This window comes from Brassica napus, chromosome A9 (assembly GCF_020379485.1).
Source record: "Brassica napus cultivar Da-Ae chromosome A9, Da-Ae, whole genome shotgun sequence".
Taxonomy (NCBI): Eukaryota; Viridiplantae; Streptophyta; class Magnoliopsida; order Brassicales; family Brassicaceae; genus Brassica; species Brassica napus.
Window position 1 is genome coordinate 3,924,170 of NC_063442.1, and position 20,490 is coordinate 3,944,659.

At 37.5% G+C, this 20,490-nt stretch overlaps 6 protein-coding genes across 10 annotated transcripts; 3 read left to right on the top strand and 3 right to left on the bottom strand.

Annotated features, from left to right (window-relative positions):
- Positions 1 to 660: 660 nt before the first annotated feature.
- On the bottom strand, positions 661 to 3,592 carry LOC106453666. Of its 3 annotated transcripts, XM_048739429.1 has the most exons (5): positions 3,347 to 3,468; positions 2,910 to 2,958; positions 2,523 to 2,813; positions 1,906 to 2,152; positions 661 to 913 (listed from the first exon to the last, which is right to left on the bottom strand). In XM_048739429.1, exons 2-5 carry the CDS (start codon positions 2,919 to 2,921, stop codon positions 789 to 791), a joined length of 675 nt encoding a protein of 224 aa, XP_048595386.1. In that variant the 5' UTR covers positions 2,922 to 2,958; positions 3,347 to 3,468; the 3' UTR covers positions 661 to 788. The 3 variants fall into 3 exon arrangements, with proteins under 3 accessions (XP_048595386.1, XP_048595387.1, XP_048595385.1); XM_048739430.1 differs by having other exon boundaries at positions 661 to 2,152; positions 3,347 to 3,466; XM_048739428.1 differs by having other exon boundaries at positions 661 to 2,152; positions 2,523 to 2,958; positions 3,347 to 3,592.
- Positions 3,593 to 5,761: 2,169 nt separating this feature from the next.
- On the top strand, positions 5,762 to 8,399 carry LOC125577732 (receptor-like protein 36). The gene has a single exon (XM_048739431.1). The coding sequence runs from the start codon at positions 5,864 to 5,866 to the stop codon at positions 8,231 to 8,233; it is 2,370 nt and encodes a 789-aa protein (XP_048595388.1). The 5' UTR covers positions 5,762 to 5,863; the 3' UTR covers positions 8,234 to 8,399.
- Positions 8,400 to 11,665: 3,266 nt separating this feature from the next.
- On the bottom strand, positions 11,666 to 12,959 carry LOC106428416 (protein SRC2-like). Its single transcript, XM_048739432.1, has one exon. The coding sequence runs from the start codon at positions 12,650 to 12,652 to the stop codon at positions 11,873 to 11,875; it is 780 nt and encodes a 259-aa protein (XP_048595389.1). The 5' UTR covers positions 12,653 to 12,959; the 3' UTR covers positions 11,666 to 11,872.
- Positions 12,960 to 13,930: 971 nt separating this feature from the next.
- On the top strand, positions 13,931 to 14,957 carry LOC106366030. The gene is made up of 2 exons (XM_013805576.2): positions 13,931 to 14,377; positions 14,453 to 14,957. Exons 1-2 carry the CDS (start codon positions 14,077 to 14,079, stop codon positions 14,839 to 14,841), a joined length of 690 nt encoding a protein of 229 aa, XP_013661030.2. The 5' UTR covers positions 13,931 to 14,076; the 3' UTR covers positions 14,842 to 14,957.
- LOC106366029 (kinesin-like protein KIN-10C) lies at positions 14,913 to 19,091 on the bottom strand. 2 transcript variants are annotated; one of them, XM_013805574.3, is made up of 20 exons: positions 18,834 to 19,091; positions 18,567 to 18,732; positions 18,291 to 18,491; positions 18,046 to 18,217; positions 17,751 to 17,950; positions 17,403 to 17,659; positions 17,232 to 17,286; positions 17,127 to 17,159; positions 16,986 to 17,039; positions 16,839 to 16,892; positions 16,700 to 16,750; positions 16,552 to 16,605; positions 16,409 to 16,478; positions 16,266 to 16,331; positions 15,882 to 16,177; positions 15,738 to 15,784; positions 15,556 to 15,577; positions 15,393 to 15,461; positions 15,280 to 15,318; positions 14,913 to 15,170 (listed from the first exon to the last, which is right to left on the bottom strand). In XM_013805574.3, exons 1-20 carry the CDS (start codon positions 18,992 to 18,994, stop codon positions 15,126 to 15,128), a joined length of 2,112 nt encoding a protein of 703 aa, XP_013661028.2. In that variant the 5' UTR covers positions 18,995 to 19,091; the 3' UTR covers positions 14,913 to 15,125. The 2 variants fall into 2 exon arrangements, with proteins under 2 accessions (XP_013661028.2, XP_013661029.2); XM_013805575.3 differs by having other exon boundaries at positions 16,700 to 16,747; positions 18,834 to 19,090.
- Positions 19,092 to 19,203: 112 nt separating this feature from the next.
- LOC106366033 (60S ribosomal protein L13-3-like) lies at positions 19,204 to 20,454 on the top strand. Of its 2 annotated transcripts, none has more exons than XM_013805579.3 (5): positions 19,204 to 19,299; positions 19,410 to 19,528; positions 19,631 to 19,764; positions 19,835 to 19,993; positions 20,070 to 20,454. In XM_013805579.3, exons 2-5 carry the CDS (start codon positions 19,423 to 19,425, stop codon positions 20,289 to 20,291), a joined length of 621 nt encoding a protein of 206 aa, XP_013661033.1. In that variant the 5' UTR covers positions 19,204 to 19,299; positions 19,410 to 19,422; the 3' UTR covers positions 20,292 to 20,454. The 2 variants fall into 2 exon arrangements, with proteins under 2 accessions (XP_013661033.1, XP_013661034.1); XM_013805580.3 differs by having other exon boundaries at positions 19,253 to 19,339.
- Positions 20,455 to 20,490: the final 36 nt, after the last annotated feature.

Below are 20,490 nucleotides of genomic sequence, written 5' to 3' on the forward strand. Positions count from 1 at the left end.
CATAGCAGCCATATTTTTCCTAGTTCCGAAAACTCATAATTACAATCATATCGCCATCCCGGAAAGACCCCATTGATGATCTTTGGAGCATTCACCGAGCTGACGTGGGTCTCAATGAGACCACCAAAAATAGGCTTTTGTAGCTTAAGCCATTTCCTAAATCCGCGACGCTTTGTTTTACAATTGAAACCTCTAATGTTCCAACAAAAAATATCCATAGGAGAGAAATTAGAGGTTTTGAGGGCCTCTAGCCCTAGCCTTAGCCTTTGGCCCTGTTCGTTTCGTGGTCGCCAGCGTCAGCGACCAGAGTCAGCGACCAGCGACTGCGACATGATGTCGCTGATAGTTGTTCGTTTGAAGGTCGCGCGATTGATCGCAGCAGTTGTCGCTATGTTGTTCGTTTCTATGTCGCGCAATTGATCGCAGCGGTTGTCGCTATGCTGTTCGTTTCTGTATCGCTGGCGATCAAATATTTACTTTTGACATACATTTGCTCTTGTGTACTTAGGTTTCGTCAAAAACGTGGCTAAATCATTAAAACTGTAAAGTGTAATAAATCACACCATGGATGCAATATGTTTAATCGTTTCAGTTTCTTATATTTTTCCTTGTACAAGTTCACTTTTGTTTATGAGTTGTCACATTAATAAACTATAACTCTAATTAAAAAGTCTACACTTGAATATTATTCCTTGTAACTTAGAATATTGAAAAAGTCTAAATAATAAAAAAAAGTGATCATACGAGTAACTTATAATAATAATCAGTACAAACTCAAATCAAATAAACTAGTAAGGTAATCGATATCCTCTACTCAACTCATTACCAATACGATCACGTAAACCTTCCATGGCTCTATCACCAGTCGGCTCATATGGAATATGTCCACCATGACCATCACCATCTTCTTCTTCTTCTTCATCTTCATCTTCATCTTCATCTTCCTCTTCATCTCTTTCTTCTTCATCATTATCACCATGAGTATGATATTCTTCTCTTCTCTGCCAATGCACAAAATCATTATCTTCTCGATGTGAATCACGTATGAAGTTGTGTAGAGCCATCGTTGCCGTCACTAGCTTTATCCATTTGATCAAACCATATTTTGGATGCCTACGGTCAAGAATCCTCCATTTTGCTTTCCACACTCCAAATGTCCGCTCAATCACTGATCGCAAGCTTGAATGTCTCCGGTTGAACACCTCTCGAGTGTTCGTTGGTGGTCCTCCTCTGTTGAACTGATCGAGATGATATCGAACTCTACGATACGGACCAAGATACCCTGTTCTTGTGGGATATCCAGCATCAACCAAATAATACTTTCCATTTGGCGGATGTGGAAAAAAAGGCTCATTCCTCGCACAATAAGTTAATACCTTTGTGTCATGAGCTCTACCCGGCACACCCACATAAGCATATATGAACTTCATATCAAAGTTACATATAGCAAGGACATTCATGGTTGGCTCCTGTTTTCTGCCCCTGTATGCTTCTGCATTTCGCTTAGGAGGACGGACTGAGATATGAGTTCCATCCAATGCTCCAATACAGTCTTTAAAAAATGGCCAGTATCGATCATCATTTCTCAAAGCAGGACATACTCTTGTGAACTCACCATCTTCTGGTTTTAGTGCATCTGCAGCAAATTTCAAGAGAGCACTTAAAACCTCACCAAGTTTCCTTTTGACTGTATCCAACGAACGCTGATATCTTTGTGCAATAACCCGTACTGTCTTATCTTGACCCACCACTTCAAGGAACATTGCAACCGCTTCTTCAATATAGACATTTTGCGTCTCTTGTAACCCATATCTCGTTGCTAACATTTTACACAGATCTTGAAATGTCCTCTGATTCATGCGAAGAATATCATAGCACTGTTGATCTGACCCGTGCATAAGCTGCTGAACATGATTCCATCCAGCACCTCGATCTGTTCTATGAAGCAATCTCTCTGGCTTAAGCATATCTCAGTGTCAACTGAATCAGACTCGTCATCCTTCTCTGCATCTACTCTAGAATCTAAGCTAGCTTCTCCTTGCTGAGCACACCATCCTTCTGCTCCAGTTACAGTAACAGCGCCAAACTCTGCTTCAAACACATCCATGTTTGGAGGCACTTTGGTCTTATACTTTCTTGCACCTTGCCATTCCTGTTTAAGAAAAAAAAATTTAGTATATTTGAAACATACAGTATTTTTCAATGTCTAATATTTTTTTCAAGCTAATACTGACATTATTAATTCAATGTCTAATATTTTTCACTCTAAACACCACTCTAAGAGAGAAAACAGGGGATTAAATGCAAAAACAAAATATAAAATATTCCATCATTCAAGCATATTCACAAAAGATATATTAAACAGTCAATGACCACTAATTCATCTCAGCTAAAATCAATTATAGACAGATCCAAGAGGCATAAGAGTATAAATCTCATTACAAAAACAATAGATGTGAGTAAATTTTTTAAATGCAGAAAGAGAACTCTAATACACTGAAGACTAAGAGAAAGATACTTACCGCAATGCGTTGATCCCACCAAGCATCCGGCATCTCCAACCTTCCCAAAGCATCATAGACAAGCCCGGTTCTATTGTGGGTAAGCTTCTTGAACTTGACATATGCTTTTCTACTAATATCAACCTTGTTCTTAAACCTGTCCCATATCCATCTCTTACCAAATTTCTCTTCAAACTTATTTACGATGAACTCTCTTCCAGCTAGATTCATGCCACTCCTTGGTCTGTTCCCTTTCTTTTTCTCATCAGCATAAAGAGCAAAGAAATACCTAACTTCTTCATCGGTCCATTTCTAAATAACAAGTCTCATCAATAGACAAACAAGCTAAACTAGCAGAAAAAACAATTACAAAAAATCTAAGAAACTAGAACTGCCTAAAATACTTACGTCATCAGCCATTCTTCTTGTCTTATCTTGTTGTGATTTATGTCCAAACCTGAAAAGATAATACAGACCTAAGTGACCAAACTATAAACAATAAATTTGACTTAAACAAAACGTCACAGACCAAAAAGAACTCAAACCCATGTCTGAAAACATTCACAGGAACTCAAACCCATAAAACACATGTCTGATAATCAGATTAAAAACAGAGATTTGATAATCAAAATCTTGAATCTAAAAGTAACCCATATCAAGAATCAAAAAACCCAACATCCAACTTAATTAATCTAAAGGTTCCATTATTCTAACACAAAACGCTAAGAGAGAAAGAGGAGAGAGAGAGAGAGAGAGAGAGAGAGAGAGAGAGAGAGAGAGAGAGAGAGAGAGAGAGAGAGAGAGAGAGAGAGAGAGAGAGAGAGAGAGAGAGAGAGGGGACTGACCTTTAAGAGAGCTAAGGCGTGAGAGATGGTGGAGAGAAGCGTGAGAGATGGTGGAGAGAGATCGTGAGAGATGGTGAAGAGAGGTGTGAGAGATGGAGATGAGAGATCGTGAGAGATGGTGAAGAGAGGTGTGAGAGAGGCGTGAGAGATGGTGAAGGGAGAGAGAGAGAGCCGAGGCCTGAGAGATCGTGAGAGATGGTGAAGAGAGAGAGAGAGAGAGAGAGAGAGAGAGAGAGAGAGAAGAGAGGCGAGAGAGATTTTAGGATTTAGGTTTAATGGTATTGTTTTGTAATTTTGAAGATAGATTGAGGGTATTTTTGTATTTTGAGTTTTTTTTTTTTTCTGATCGCAGGTTTTGGTCGCAAACGCTGAATTTCTCGGCGATCAAAATTTTTAATCGCGGGTCGCTAGCGTCTGGTCGCTGCGATCAGTCGCTGAACGTGCGACCGGTAAACGAACAACGTTTAGTCGCTCAGGTTGGTCGCTGACGCTAGCGACCTCCAAACGAACAGGGCCTTTCCCTTCAGCTGCTTTTGAATCCTCTTGGAGACCACCTTAATGTACCTGTCCCCTTCATCATTTGGGTTATCATCTTCTTCCGACGGTAGTTCAGAGCCTGAGGAAAACCCATAGTCTGAAAGCCTAGAGCCCCTTGGGGAACCCAGAAAAGCCGTGTCAAGGTCCACACACAATCGACCTTCTTTCTGGGGAAAGGGTGAGCCTTTGTAAGTACCGTGCGATGAGCCAGACCGGTGAGGTATTGGGGGTGATTTAGGCCCCGAGGAGGAAGCAAGGAACTGATTTGATTTCATTGCTATCAGGACCTTCTTTTGGTGCCTCTGGCTCAGGGGAGCAGAGCCATCTTCGTTATCTTTGTTACCAATGGCGGGTGGAGCAGGAGGATCAGCAACAGCAAAGGCAGCTGCATCAATCACAATTTGGTTTGGAGGCACAATTTCAATTGTGTTTCTTAGATGTGAGTATGCAGAGCAAATTTGGAAAATGGCAATTAGGCGACTGGGATACAGACCAGTCCTCTTCCATACTTGGGACGCCCTTCTTGCTTGGATAGATATGAGGGTTAGACACTGTCCTTCGACTCTCCGTAATCTAACTGTCCAAGCTATCCTATACAGACTTTGGCGTGAGAGGAATCAGCGGCTGCACAATGCCTCACCAACACCACCCCAAGTAAGCTTTAAGGAGATAGACAGACAGATAAGGAACGCCATCTTGGCCAGGAAACACCGCAGGAATTTCAAAAACCTCATGCAAATCTGGTTGACTCATGAGTAATGGCTTTACTCTGTTTTTGTAGTTCTTTTTAAGCTCTCCCCTGTTTTTACTTTTTTTGCCTGGGGTTTGCTTCACCTACTTTGTTTTGTACAAGTAACATTTCTCTTTTGATTAATGAATTCACATACTTAGCAAAAAAAAAAAAAAAAATGGTTCCAATAAAACTCTGGATTTTTCGGTTCGAATAAAAAAAGATAACGAATCAAAAACCAAACTATATATATATTATTTTTATATTTACGGATAAAGTTGAGCAAAATATTCATAAATTTTGATTCGATTCGTTATCCGTTTTGATTTGAACCAAAAAATCTGAATATTTGAAATTCTACGAAACAAATCAAATACTAAAATACAATATCCAAAAAAGAAGCAAATCACAAATACCAATATTTTAGGAACATATATCTAATTCGATATGTTATATGCATATATATACACATAATGTCAAGGTCTTTTTTATTTTAAATTAATTTTAATTTTATCTTTCATATATTATTTTGAACAAAAATGTCATTTAATATTAATTAACAGTATTTTTATATATTTTTCAACTATTTTTATATACTTTTCACATAAACATACATGTGCACCTTGATGTGAGCACCTTCTAACTAAGTATTAACCATAACTGAAATATCTAATTTTTTTGAAAGTTGAAATATTTTTTTCGTAATGTTTCTTTCACTAACGACCAAATTGTAGTGAAACGATTTATCTTAGTAATCTTTTTTTCTATTTCTTAAACTATTATCTGTTTAAAAATTATAATATGAAACTATTAGTTCGACATAACGACTATCTAAAATTCATAATATGAAAATAAACAAATAATATTAATTTTTGGTTTTTACCGGAAAAACACAAAAAAAAAATCAAACATTTTAACCGAATAAACTAAAATGAATATTAATTTAAAATAATAGTTATATTTTAGAAGATTAAAAACAAAAAAAAAACGTAAAACCTAACTAATATCCAGATTAAACAGATTTAATATTTTTCTATTAAAAATAATGAAACTAATAATCACATCTCGCACAAGGCGCGGATTATTACCTAGTATCTAAATAAAAGGTTTGGTTTGTATCCTCCACAAAAACAATTGTTCAGCTTTTTCCTCGAACTAGCTATCTTTGAAAAGTCCGTAAGAAGACTTGCCAAGTCAAGCTCTTTTATACAAAATGTTCCTTTATAACAAGAAGTGTGCAAGCTATAGGCATGTCCATCACAAACCATTCAAGTCTAAAAATCATCTTGTTTCCAGATTATAGAGAGATGATGATTCGAAGCCAACCTTATTGTTTTCGTGGTATAGTTACTACCATTTGTTTCTTCTTTTTCCTTCACCCCTTACCAAACACCTTTGCTTCTCCTACACGGTCCTTGTGCCGCCACGACCAAAGAGATGCTCTTTTGGAGTTAAAAAAGGAGTTCCCGAGCCATACCCTCAATGACGAGCTTGCAACAACACTTTCATGGAACAAAAGCGTCGACTGCTGTTCTTGGTGGGGTGTCACGTGTGATGATGTACTGGGACAGGTGATATCACTAGAACTCCAATCTTATTCTACTGCCAACACGTCTTTGAAAGCTAGCAGTGGTCTTTTTAAACTTCAGTATCTTCGTCACCTAGACCTTTCAGATTGCAGTCTCCATGGAGAGATCCCTTCCTCCATTGGAAATCTTTCTCATCTTACATATCTTGATCTTTCTTTCAATCAATTCATAGGAGAAGTTCCACCTTCAATCGGTAACCTTAACCAACTAAGGTACTTGAGTCTTTGGAGTAATGATCTCAAAGGTAATATTCCCACTTCGATGGTCAACTTAACGAAGCTTTCAGATTTGGACGTAAAGGGAAATCAATTCACTGGAGGGGTTATAATATTAGCCAATTTAACCAGCCTGTCCGAGTTAAACCTCTCTTACAACAACTTCAATTCCTCTATTTCTGTGGACCTAAGTGGACTCCACAACTTGGAGCGATTCATAGGAAATGACAACTCATTTTTTGGACCTTTTCCCTCATCCCTGCTCATGATTTCTTCATTAGGAATGATTGCCTTAGATCGAAACCAATTCGAGGGACCTTTAGATTTAGGGAATATGTCTTCATCATCTGAGCTTGGTTCGTTAGATGTTAGCTACAACAAGTTTAGTGGGCTAATCCCACCATCTATCTGGAAATTACGCAGCCTTGCAGTTTTAGATCTTAGTCATAACAGTTTCAAGGGAATAGTCCCTAGATCTATATCTAGTTTAGTCAACCTCACTTCCCTTGACCTTTCCTATAATAAGTTGGAAGGTCAAATACCATCTCTTTTGTGGAGATCGTCTACGTTGTGGTCTTTAGAGCTTTCTCATAATATGTTCAGCAGCTTCAACAAATCAGTAGAAGTTGTTGATGGAGCATCATTAAGAGAGTTACGTCTTGGTTCAAATTCACTCCAAGGACCATTTCCCCAATGGATTTGCAAGCTAAAAGATTTATGGGCCTTAGATCTTTCCAACAACCAATTCACCGGTTCCATTCCTCTATGTTTGAAGAACGCCACTTCTCTGTCAGAGATAAGGCTGCAAAACAACAGTTTAAGTGGATTTATACCAGAGTCATTCAGCAATCTCACTGACCTAAAATCACTTGACGTCAGCCACAACTATTTGGTGGGAAAACTTCCAAGATCTTTGATCCATTGCAAGCTCATGAGGCTTCTGAATGTGGATGGAAACAAAATCAATGACACCTTTCCGTTTTGGTTGGGATCTTTGGAATTATTAAAGATCCTTGTGCTTCGTTCAAATGCATTCCATGGTCCAGTCTATAACCCTACAACCTATTTAGGGTTTCGAAGTATGCGGATCATCAACATAGCCAACAACAACTTCGTTGGATCATTACCAAAAGATTACTTTGCCAACTGGACTGAAATGTCAATTGTGTGGAGTAATGAAGATTCACCAGAGTCGGAGTACATGGGGGATGATTCCCATTTGTATGAAGATTCCATTGATTTGGTGTACAAAGGAGTAGAAACGGATTTCAAGCGCATCTTCCAAGCCTTCAAAGCCATCGATTTTTCTGGAAACCGATTTTCCGGACATATCCCTGGATCCATTGGTGAACTGAACGAGTTGCGATTTCTCAACTTGTCAGGAAATGCATTCACAGGCAACATCCCACCATCCTTGTCGAATCTTGCAAAGCTTGAAGCACTAGACTTATCCCGTAATAACTTGTCTGGTGAAATCCCTCAAGGTCTCGGGAAGCTCTCGTTTCTGTCATACATCAACTTCTCCCACAATCACCTACGAGGATTGGTGCCACAGAGCACACAGTTTCAAAGTCAAAAATGTTCTTCATTCATGGATAACTCTGGACTATATGGACTCGAGAAAATGTGTAATGAAAACCATGTCAATGTCCCCGTTCTTACATCGCAGCGACCCGAGGAATCTTTGTCGGATCCGAAAGAGCCAGTACTGAATTGGATAGCAGCCGCAATAGCATATGGACCGGGTGTGTTTTGTGGATTAGTCCTCGGACATATCTTTATTTCACACAAACATGAGTGGTTCATAGCTCGTTAAACCTATCTCTCACGCTTCGTCAACTTTGTACTCTGGTAACTAGTTCGTCAAGTGTTTGTTCATTGTAATTTTATACTTTGTAGTATTATAATAAATGTTGTCAGTGTTAACAGTTGTACCGTTCACAGAATCACAGTTCTCACTATTTTTTAATGTGGTTCGTCTATATGTTTCTCAGTTGTCTTTTACAAAATCTCTAGAAAAATCATGTGTTAGTAACAGTTTCTCTAGAAACGTTATGTTTTGTGCATATAAATAGTATTTAGTATTATGGGGGAATTAAGAGGAAAAAAAAATGTAGACTCTCTATTTCTGCTAATAAACAAAAAATAATAAAATATAAAGCCACAAACCATGAAATTTGAATAAACCTGAATGAAGCAAGATGTTTGACAAAACAGTCGAAAGTTGGGACTTACTGTTAAAGCGTGCTATACAAGTTACCATACTTTTACTAACATTTAAGGGTTAGGGAGTGGGACTTAAAAGAGAATCTATACTATTAAAATAGACGTCACAACTTTTCTTCATATGTTATTTTTTTATAAATGGATATTTCCTAAAAAAATGTATTTAATGTATTTTTTTTATTTGTACTATTTCAACATGATATTTCTAATTAATGTTTTGAAAGATTTGTCTTTCTAATGTTTTCAGAGATTTGTTGCCACATTTTAAGGATTATTAAGCTTTTTGGGTAAAATTGTTTAGATATTTAGATATTTGTTATTTGGTACAACTTAATCATTTTCTATGTATTTTTATATTTAATTTTCATGAAAATATTATAAATATTTACCTACAATCTCTCTTATATATCATTTCCTTTTAGTCACGTAAAGTAACCAATTTTGTTAATATTTTTGAATAATCCATCAGTTTACACTAATTAATTGGTAGTGGCATGGGATGATAAGAAATAATAACAGAAAATTGTCACAGATACTACGTTCATAGTACACTAACTACTTTTACCGTCAATTTTAATGAAATGTAAAAGACATTTATATTTCAATGATTAACTAATCTAGATTGTTTAGAGTTGAGAGGCTGAATAGAGTTTTTGGAATGTGAAATTTAAGATTCTAATAAATATATAAATAATTTTTTTTTTAAATACTTGAATTTTTGAGGCGGGTACGAGTCAAGTAACGAGTTTAAGGCGAGTAACGAGTAATGATGCCCAGCCTTACGTGGAACCATTCCCACCAGTGTTGTCCCAAACAATTAGGTGGTTTAAAGCATTTGAAAAAAAATGTGGCTTCTATAGAATTTTTTTTTTTGTCAAATAAGTTAAATTTCCTTTTAATGTCATTTTGATAGCTATAACATTAGAAAATGGAAACTCGTAAAGGAATGAGGATCCTGCAGTTTTGGTATTAATATCAACTCAAATAAATGAAAAAGACTTGTATACAAAATTTAAGTTGTGACCTAATTTTTTAAAAAAAATTATGTGCCCTAAAGTGTTTTAGCTGCCTTTAGAGCATTTCCAACCCATAACACTATTTTAGTGTCAAAACCACACTATTTTAGTGTAATTTTAACATTAAAAAAAATTCTTCTCCAACCATAACACCAAACTTCACACTAAAAGTTATTTTATAATATTATATATATTTATGTTTTTATTTGTCATTTATTTAATTGTCTATTATATTTAATTTATTAAGTAAATAGTGTTTTAGTTGGGTGAATAGTGTTTTAGTGTGGTGAATAGTGTCACACCAAATTTGGTGTAATATTATAGTGTTGCAGTTGCACTAAAATGGTGTGATTTTTAGTTTTAGGTTAGAGAAGGTTTTTGTGTCAAAATCACACAAAAATAGTGTTTTGAAGTTGGGTTAGAGATGGCCTAAAAGAGGAACAGGCCTGATTCCCACTTGTGAATCCATTTTACAAGGATTTAGACATGAACCATACTTTTACATCCTTTTTTTTTTCTTAAAACAAGTTTAACATATAGTTGCATATCCTCAAATTTGAATATGTATCAAACCCATGATTCAGGTATTAGTTAAATATCTATGTTTCAAGATTAAAGAACAAGAATGCAATTAAAATTCACTTTGTGTATTGTGGACATTAAATTATTAGGCATAGATATCAGAAACAAGCCTGAGTTTTAATTTATGAAATTTTCTGATTCCCGTTGATTTGATAACTGAATAACTTGCAGATGAAAGTTTAAAAATTTAATTAGCAAAAAAAAAAAGAAGTTAAAAAAATACTCAGACTATATATTTACCCTCTCCGCCGAAAAAGAACCAGTTAGTAGTTAGTACTAAGTAGTGTATAGTAACTGTAAACATGGTGGATCATTCAAAAGAAAATACATGATCACTTTTAAGTTAAAATTTACTTGAAGTTGAATTACAAAAAGAAATTGAACTAATGGGAATCATTTACACTTTCATCCTCCCATGTTGATCTCAAATTTCGTTAGGTCTATTATGCGAGCACCAAAAAAATATACAATTCAAACATTTAATATTTCACCATGTTATTTCTTTTAGTTCATACCAACGCATGTCCTAAACTATTTTAAATATTGTATAGTATCAGGTTTGATACCGTGTAAGCTACTGATGTCCGCGCATATACCTTAAGTTAATTGAATATATACTATATCGCTTATAGTTTAGAAAGGGGTCAACAGTCTCCAAACACGATGGATGTAAAGGTTTTTTATACATCGCCAATGGAAAATGCCTAACTTTAATATTTGCCATGGGCGAAACATGCAGTCTCCTTTGACTATGTTATATGGTATATAGTATATTATATTTTAATCATGTTGGCTACACAACGTGACGCGTTTATATTCATGTGTACACAAGTGAAAAGAGAAAAATATTAACATTTAGCTCTAATTGTCACGTCAACTATTCAATAGCTATATTCTTAATTGTTTGAGCTCTTATGAATATTGAGCAAAATTGATTTTATAAGAATAACGTTTAAGGTTCGTCGTCAAAAAAAAAAAAGAATGATGTTTAAGGTTAATTTATATGGAAGCCACAACCTGACCTTCCTTCTTCTCAAGTTACTCCCCAAATTTATCATAGAAATCTAAAATGTATGGTAAAAACGTACTTCAAGCTGTCAGGTATCCCGTTTTGGGGCAGTGGGGAGCAACACCGTACTAGAGAAGCATACAAGAGCAACTTCATTGCAAAGTTATCAAAGAGTGTCTCAAATAAAATATATGTTGTTGTGTATGTAAAAATTGTAGAAATTGGTTTCTCATTTATATTTGGGAAATTATTGGACTCGAATTAAGTTTTAAAATATCTAACAATAGATATATTATATTTTTGAATTTGCTACCTTTGAGATATTCACATGAGAACTTGAGGCTGTAGCTGCTCTAAGTGCTAAATAATAGCCAGGATCGAAAAAAAATTAAAATTTATAATATACAGTTTATAATTTATATTCAAATGGTATAAATTTATATTCAAATGGTATACTTTTTGTCTTTTTCATTACATCTGGTAAAGCACAAGCTCTTTCTTTGTTTTTTTTTTCCCCTTATTTTACAGACGGATTATAACAGCTTTGACAAACTGATAGATGTCGACAATCAATGAGGACTTGTCGGCATATATAATTATTGAATATGATTAAACAGCACGATTAAAAGTCCTCGTCGTCCTCGCCGGCATCATCATCCTCCACATCCTCCGCTGCTTCCTCAGCGATGTCGTCCTCCACCTCATCCAATCCCTCCGCTAACGCCACCCCACCAAGAACTCCGGCAACCGCCCCAACCGCCAGCCCCGTCCCCATCCCACCGAACTTGCTCCCTTTCTCTTTCTCCGCCGTATAACCTGACTGTCCGTACGAAGCGGTTCCGTACGGCTGCGGTGGCGCGTAAGGGTAATCGTAAACAGGTTGCGGCGGCGCGTGAGTGTATGGTTCACCATAAACAGGTTGCGGTGGCGCGTGAGTATAACCGTATGGCGGCGCGTGGTAAGAACCCGGAGCCGGTTGATATCGCGGCTCTCTGACGGTGACGGTGACGTCGAGTTTGCCGTGGGGCCGGCCGGAGGGGCGTTTGAGTTTGAGGGTTTTCTCCACGGGGACGCCGAAGCCGACGTCGTCGATGACATCACGGAGGCTGAGATGAGCGGAGCCGATGAGGGGCTTTGTGTTCTCTTCGCCTCCCGCGTGCACCACGTCGATGTAAACCTTTTCATCGTCGTAGTCGTCGTTGCCCGGAGGCAAAGGGATGACAAATGTCTGGTTCCACGAGGGACACGTGTCGTCCTCTTCGTCGACTCTGGTGGAGAATTTGTACTTGGGATCGATCCATACGACGGCGTATGGCTTGTTTGGACCGTTGCGCCAGTTCACGTTCTTGATATTCTTTGCTGATGAGATGGTCACTTCCACTTCTCGGCCACGGGACGACATTTTTCGTTAGGGCAAGATTTATTTAGAACCAGAGACAGAGACTTAAGGTAAGTGTTGATATGTATTTATAGTATATCTCTGGGTGTATCATGAACATTCGATTGCTTTTGATCAAGAGTCTAGATGGATTCTTATCTTTCTTGTTTTACGATTTTGTCCCATGTATATATTGCACGACCATATATCATTTTTATATATATTATATAGTTTCAATGAATACTTCATAGTTTGTCAGGTAAAATGAAAAGTTCCTTAGGTATATGCTATGAGAGGAACAACCTTAGGTAGAACCTAAAAAGAATAATCAAACACAGGGAGGTATATGCTATGAAAGGACAAACTTAAGTAGAAACCTACACCGAATAATCAAAACACGGAGCCAACACGTCCATTTACTTGGTCCAGTTCCTTCATCTATAGTCTACGCGTTATGTCGCCCTCGCCCACCAATATTTTTAGACTAGATTTTTGAAAATGAATTTTCTTGGAAAGTTTGATACACATCTACTGATATAAGCCTATAGATAATCCAACAGTATTGCAGAAATTAGATCCATGAGTTGTACACATATTATGGTGCAAATCTTTCTTTAGTTGAAATGGGCCACTTTGTTATCCAACTAAAACGTTAGAATGGGCTACATACACCATTAAGTTAGGACGGCCTGCCTATCTCGAACAATACGTAGTCCTTGATCAATATTTTCATGCTTGTGTAACACATCACACAACAATCAAGACAATAGCATACAATCTAATTTAACGGTACAACGGCCGTTTGATGTCAAGAAAAAAAAGTTTTAATGGTTTGTGCAATGTGCTTATGTTATCATTGTGCCACCATCCAAATTATGTTCTATGACTGAGTGAGAAAACTATAGAACTGAAAGTGGATGTCTAGTTTCAAACTTTTTCACATATTTTTACACAATTAAAATAAATAAGAATAATAGAGAAGATAGGCATGTTTTCATTTGAGAGAAACTCACACTCCACATGCCATTTAGAAAGGATATGACTAGTGTCACTAGTCTTCTTATATAATGAGAAAACTTGAGATACAGTCTGAAGCCATTTCCAGTAAAATTTACTCACTTTGGCAATTAAGGGTGTTTAGTATATATCTCAAATTAGTCTTCTAATTTGTTTTATTAACCTGTTTTGGGATCTCAAGATCTTCCACAACACCGAGAGGTTTCAAGCTGACCACTTGTCATTAATCTACAAATAACAATAAACTAATATCTCCCTTTCTTATCCTTTTTTACTAATTGTATGGCCCAGAAATAGATAAGAAGACAGAGAAGGCCAACCACTCTCATATCTACACACTCTTTTCTTTCCTCACCAAACCAAACACAAAACCTCAACTTCAAACAGCTTCTGAACAACTCTTGAAACCGAAGAATAGATAGTATTCTCAAATGCCGGAAGAGATACGAGAGCACGGTGGTCACACCGATCCCAAACCTTCTCCACCTCCGCCAAAACGTGGCCTCATCAGCCGCAAGAGACAGCTTGTGTTTCTCTCCCTCATGATTCTACTAGCTGCTAAAGGACTCGTTGGTATCGGAGAAGTAGCGTTTGTTATACTGTCTTATATATACTTGTACGAGTTCATCTCCAGGTTTGCCTTCCCACGCAAGCAAAATGAGCAGAAGAGGAGACTCTCGAACCCTAAAAACAAACTCTTTCAAGCTTACTTCCTCGCTACTGCCATCATCGGTTCTCACTCTCCTTATCTCATCTTTGTTATTAACGTTTTCTTTTTATTTTTCTTATAAACGTTATCTCTCTCAGGCCTACTCTTCCCGATTTGCTATATCGGAGATGGACTATACCGGGGAGACATCCACGGTGTTAGAGCTGCAGCTCCACATCTTTTCCTCCTCTCCGGTCAAGCCTTCACCGAACCTATTGGTTTCTCCGACCGATTCGCAACACCCATTGGTATTCTCGGACCGGTTTTCTACAACGCTCGTCGTATCTTCGCGCTTTTGGATTGGGTTAAAGCCGAGTTCTCAGATACTCAACGTCCCGGTGGTCCAGTAAGATTGTACGGAGGAAGAGCCATTGCGTCGGTTAACACTGTCATGTGGTTTTACAACCTGTTTGGCCTCTTGTTGCCTGTGTTTCTTCCTCGGTCTTGTGAGATTTACTTCTCAGCCGACGACAAAAAAGTAGATTAAGTGATCTCCTGTCTACTTTCTGCTTTAGAATCTGTTATGTTGTGTTTGTGTTGTGTCAGTGCTTGTTTCCATCAGGTAAAGATTATTGTTAATAAAAGCGACAGTTTATGACTGCATGATTGATATGTCAAATGATAGGTACTGTAGCTAATGATAAATAATCTAATCATTCACATTGGACAGTAGAAGGGTCACGACACAGATTCAGGATATAATCCTTCAAACTCTTTGTAGAAAACATGCATCAATATACTTCAGCTGTGACCATATAGAATGTTCTTCAGCTACTGAAAAATATCGCCAATCTCCTTCCTTAGCAATCCCTTAATCTGTCAACGAACAATAACATTACACAATCTCTGAGCGATTAAGACAGATATAGATATATAGACATGTAAGGAAGAGAGACACTGAAGGAATCAGTGATAATAAGCTGACCTGTTTTTCTGAGAGTCCGATATCTTTCAAGTCATCAAGCTGCAATGGAAGGTACAAGAATCTTATAAAACAGCTCAAATGAACGTTGTCATTCACGTTTATATTAGACTTACTTCCTTAAATGGTTCGGGAGATTCTTGGCGGAGCTCTACTATGTAAGTAGCTCTCTTCTCTCCAATACCCTGTATCACCCATCAATGTAGTCCATGTCCACGAGTTAGCTATCATACCATAAACAATCATATAAGGACTTTTTGATCAGGCTAGTTATCTAACCTTTAGCTTCTTTAGATCCTCCCTGTAAATACCACGAGAAGAGAAAAGTTTAGTTCACTTCCTTATAACACCAATATAGACAAGAATTTCATCACATTGTATTCCAAACAACCATGTGAATCCAATGAGTTGTACCCATAAACTATCAGGAAATGGAAAGTTATAGAGAGAAACAAACTTACTTATCTGCTGTGTTTAAAAACTTAAGATACTCTCCAACCGCAGAATTCTGCAACATTCCAGAGAATTAAAAAAAAAAAGTCTATTAGTCAACTATAAATAGAGATATTCAAATAAGAACAATTTAAACTATGCTTGTTTCGTACCTTCAGTTTAGAGCTGTGTGCACTGAATGTCTTCCAAGGAGTACAGTTAATCTTTGAAGGCATACTTCTCTCAGGTGTTTTTAGCTCAGCTTCAGCAGTAATCTCGCTATGTTGTGGTAGCTCTTCAACATGAGTTTTAGTTAGGGCAGTTTGATACTTCTCAGGTGGGGATGGAAGGTTTGAGGAATTAAATAGCAACTTTAAATTCATGGAAAGTTCTCGAAGCTGCAGGCTGAGCGGTGGTGATGCAGTTTCATTGGCTAGAAAACAGTTGTTCTCTTTGTCCAAGCTTTCTCCTACAATCAAGAGAGACGCCAGAAATTCAAATAAGTTTTATGTATATAACAGCTTCTTAGATTAATTATCATTAAACTCACAATCTACCTTCATTAACTAGAGTCAGATTTTCTTCAATGACTGAACGGTTTTCACCTCTCTCTACTATTTGGGCTGCAATAGAAAGAACAAATATAATAAGAGCTAAATTCCCAGAAAATCAAACTTGTATATCAACTTTCCAGTTTTACCTTTGCATGCAATAGCATCATCACAATAAATGTCTTCTAAAACCCCTTCCTCATGTTTCAGGGGTGTCTCCTGAAGGATGAAAGAGATGTCAGTACTATGGATATTTAGGTGTTGACATAAAACATAAACCTATAAAAACTACCTTGTATGTAGTGTCAGAAACTTTTGAGCCGAAAGAAGCAGTGGTTGCATAGCTCTAGATATGAAAGAAGAAATATTAGAGATTTTGTTCAAGCAGAAACTAAACAAAGGAAACAACTGTTTGAGATGCAGAGAAATTGTAGATTGACCAGTTCCATGGCTGTTTCAGAACTTGATAAAGCTGGGACAGAGTGATCCTGCTAGAGAATCACTGTTAGCCTTGAACCACTGAATGTAAATATGTTTTGATGATGTTCATCTAGGTCATACGTTATTATGAAATATTACCTCTTCTACCGTTGAAGATTGAGAATCTGTAACCATTACTGAAGAACAGACTTCCTACATTAAATAATAAAAGAGTTGGTAAGTAATGCGTTTGTAAATACATATCCTCCACACAGCTCCATATAGTTAAAGCTAGAAAGAATTTACTTCTTCAGATGATGAGGCCTGAACGTTCAAGACAACTTTTGGAGTGGAGATTTCCTGCATTAAAATAAACACAATTGTTATTCGCAGTGAGAAAGGACTCTGAAGAGAATTATTCTAACCATTCAGAATAAGAAGCTCTACCTTTTTCACTGCTACCCTTGCTTTGCCTTCCATCTACAACATCCAAAACAGTATAACTAAACTATTTCTGAACATTTATTAGAATAAGAACACGTGATGAATTACCTTCTTAGAGCTATTTTTACAATTCAACGAATCATTTGCTTCACCAAACAGTTTCCTTCAATCATATGAGAGAAAAAAATATCATTGTTATATGATGTTCTGAAACTGATAACATAGAGATTCTGAGGCTTAGAAATGATACTAGTTCGTAATGAAAGTATAGAACTTTACCTTCCTTTAATTGCAGAAGCTGGAGTCTTGAGCTTAGACTTTCTCTCTGTCACACTTTTTCTTATCCCTGTCTGTTGCCTAGAAGTAGCAGACACAGCCAAAGGTGTGTATTTATTTTGAGCGGCAGATGATGATGAAAGAGATCTAGCAGGACATTTGCTCTTCTTAGTAGCATTAGTCATGGATTGTTTACTGCCTAGACAGATCCGTGATGCTAAGTTTAGCATGTAAAATGAGTCTTGGCTAAATTCTCGCGGCTGAAACAAGAAACTAAATGGTTAGCAATGCTTGCAGTTACAACTTCAACAGCCATTAAAGCATCAACTCAACAGCCAGTAAAGTACATACCAGACAAGTGATCAGCAATGTTCTGTTGCTTCCTTGTAAACAACCTTTCAGCATATGAGTGAGTTTGCTCTCCCTGTATGGCACATGAGATTCATTTGCATTGATAGCATACAGGACGTTCTGTAAAGCATATATCGATTTATTTATCCTGGTAATCTCTAGAGGAGCATCACTGCATTGTTTTCTAGAGTCCTCATATCCTGTAAAAAGGAAGACAAGAAAACACCCATCAGATGCTAACAGAAAATTATCACACATAAAATATAACTAACAAACTGATATAAGAACTCTCAACCTGCCACATCAAGAAAATTCATCCTCCCAAAGGATCCTGAATGAACTTCCCCCTTACTAACATGTATCATCACACCTCTATGGCTCCTAAGAGGAGGGTCATTGACCAGCTTCTGGATTTTGTTGAGACCGAAATACACCTCTTGAAATCCCGAGAGTGACTTCACAGGTACCTGAAAGCAGAAACTTTGATTCATCAATGATGTTATACCAAGACTTAATGCTCCATAACACTAAATGACTTGCCTTTGAAAGTCCTTTTAGCTGAATCTTCCCTTGTGCACCTTCCAATACAGAAACCATTCGCTTCTCTTGGTCTATGATGTCATAAACAGTTTCTTGAGAGACTTCGTAAAACGAAACCGAAACTGAGTCTCCTCTTTCCTCAGCCATGGATAGCATCTCAGCCATTGAAAGGATGACCAAACCAGGCTCCCACTCAGATCCCTACAAACCAAATCACACGATAACCACAATTAACATTTTCATCTACCGTGACTGATGATTAGCTCATTTCAATACCTGAATAAGAAGCGTTTTCCCGCTACATCTTGCTCCATGAGCAATCACATTAGCATCTTTACCCTCAAAGACACTCGAAATGAGAGGTTTAATCTCCTTGGTGAGAATCGAACTCGCGGATTCGTTTTCTTCATAGAAATAATCCAATTCACATGAGTCTTTCGAACTGCAACAACATATATTCAATAGAGAGAACGAGAAATCAATATACGTATGTATGAGAATCGGAATCTCCCGTTCAATCAGTGAGGGAAGATAGAGAATTACCCAGCGAATTGAGCTCCGAAGGAAACCGAAACCGTCTCCGATTGATCTCTCTTGTGAACAGATACAGATGACGCTGACGAAGCTTCTACAGCCGGATCCGACGACGACGGCTTCACCCTAGCTACCACGCGTACAGCCTTGCTCATCGATTTCGTCTCCATCAATCAGATTTGTGAGAGAGAGAGAGAGCCGTTACAGAAAATTTTCAAATTCGCTGACGCTCCTTCGATAGGTGTCTGTCCACTTCACTGTTACTTATCTGGTGTATATAGGAAGCTTTACCCTTGTTTGGATTCAAAAACGTCACCGTTTTAAATAGTTTGTCGGGTACATGAAAAGGAGATCGGCCCATATAAAGCCCAATAGTAATATCAGGGCTTTTTAATGTGTTAAATGAGTGACATCTAAAATCCGAGAAGAAGCCCTAGACATTTTTGTCAAGCCGCGGGAGGAAGAAGAAGAAGCTGTGAGTGACCCTATCTCTCTCTCTATCTATCATCGTCATTGTATGAACTCTGATTTGTTCTTACATATATATATGATCTCATATTGAATTTTGTTCTTTTATTATTTCAGCTAAGGTAAGAAGATGAAGCATAACAATGAGATCCCTGGATCACACTTCAGGAAGCACTGGCAGAACTCTGTTAAGACATGGTTTAACCAACCCGCCAGGAAAACCAGGAGAAGAGTTGGTTAGTTACATCCAGTTTTAAGTTTAGTTATGTAATGTTTGTCTCTTGATAAGACTCTTATTGTGTGATGAACTGATGATGGTTTGTCTTTTTTTTGTTCAGCGAGACAAGAGAAGGCGGTGAAAATCTTCCCTCGTCCCACCTCTGGATCTCTCCGACCTGTTGTTCATGGACAGACTATTAAGTACAACATGAAAGTCAGAGCTGGAAAAGGGTTCACTCTCGAAGAGCTTAAGGTCTGTCTGGTCTTATTTTTAAGGTTCATTTTTTGAAAGATGTAATGATGAAAACTTGGGTTTAAATCAGGCTGCTGGTATCGCAAAGAAGATGGCTTCAACAATCGGTATCTCAGTTGATCACCGTCGTAAGAACCGTTCCTTGGAGGGTCTTCAATCCAATGTACAAAGGTTGAAGACTTACAAGGCCAAGTTGGTTGTCTTCCCTCGCAGATCACGTGTTGTCAAGGTATGATAGAGAGTGAGAATATTGAGATGTCTTTGAGTTTTTGTTATGTAATGACAATCTCTTTTCTTGTTTTCAGGCTGGTGACTCTACACCAGAGGAGCTTGCTAATGCAACTCAAGTCCAAGGAGAGTACATGCCTATCGCTAGAGAGAAGGTTGCGATGGAGCTTGTGAATGTGACTTCTGACATGAAGTCATTCAAGGCTTATGACAAGATCCGTCTCGAGCGCACTAACAAACGCCATGCTGGTGCCAGAGCCAAGAGAGCCGCCGATGCTGAGAAAGAAGAGAAGAAATAAGATTCTCTCCCTTTAATACATTCTTGAATTTATCCTTTTTCTTGATCTTTATTTTTGCAAGACTCTTCTTTAAGGGATTCATCGATCCTAGTTTTTCTGGTTTTATGGAAACAGATTATAATGTCCAAAACATGATTTATTAATGGTCAAACCTAACCAGCCACATTATTTTTTAAGCAAAAAGAAAAAGAAAGAATAT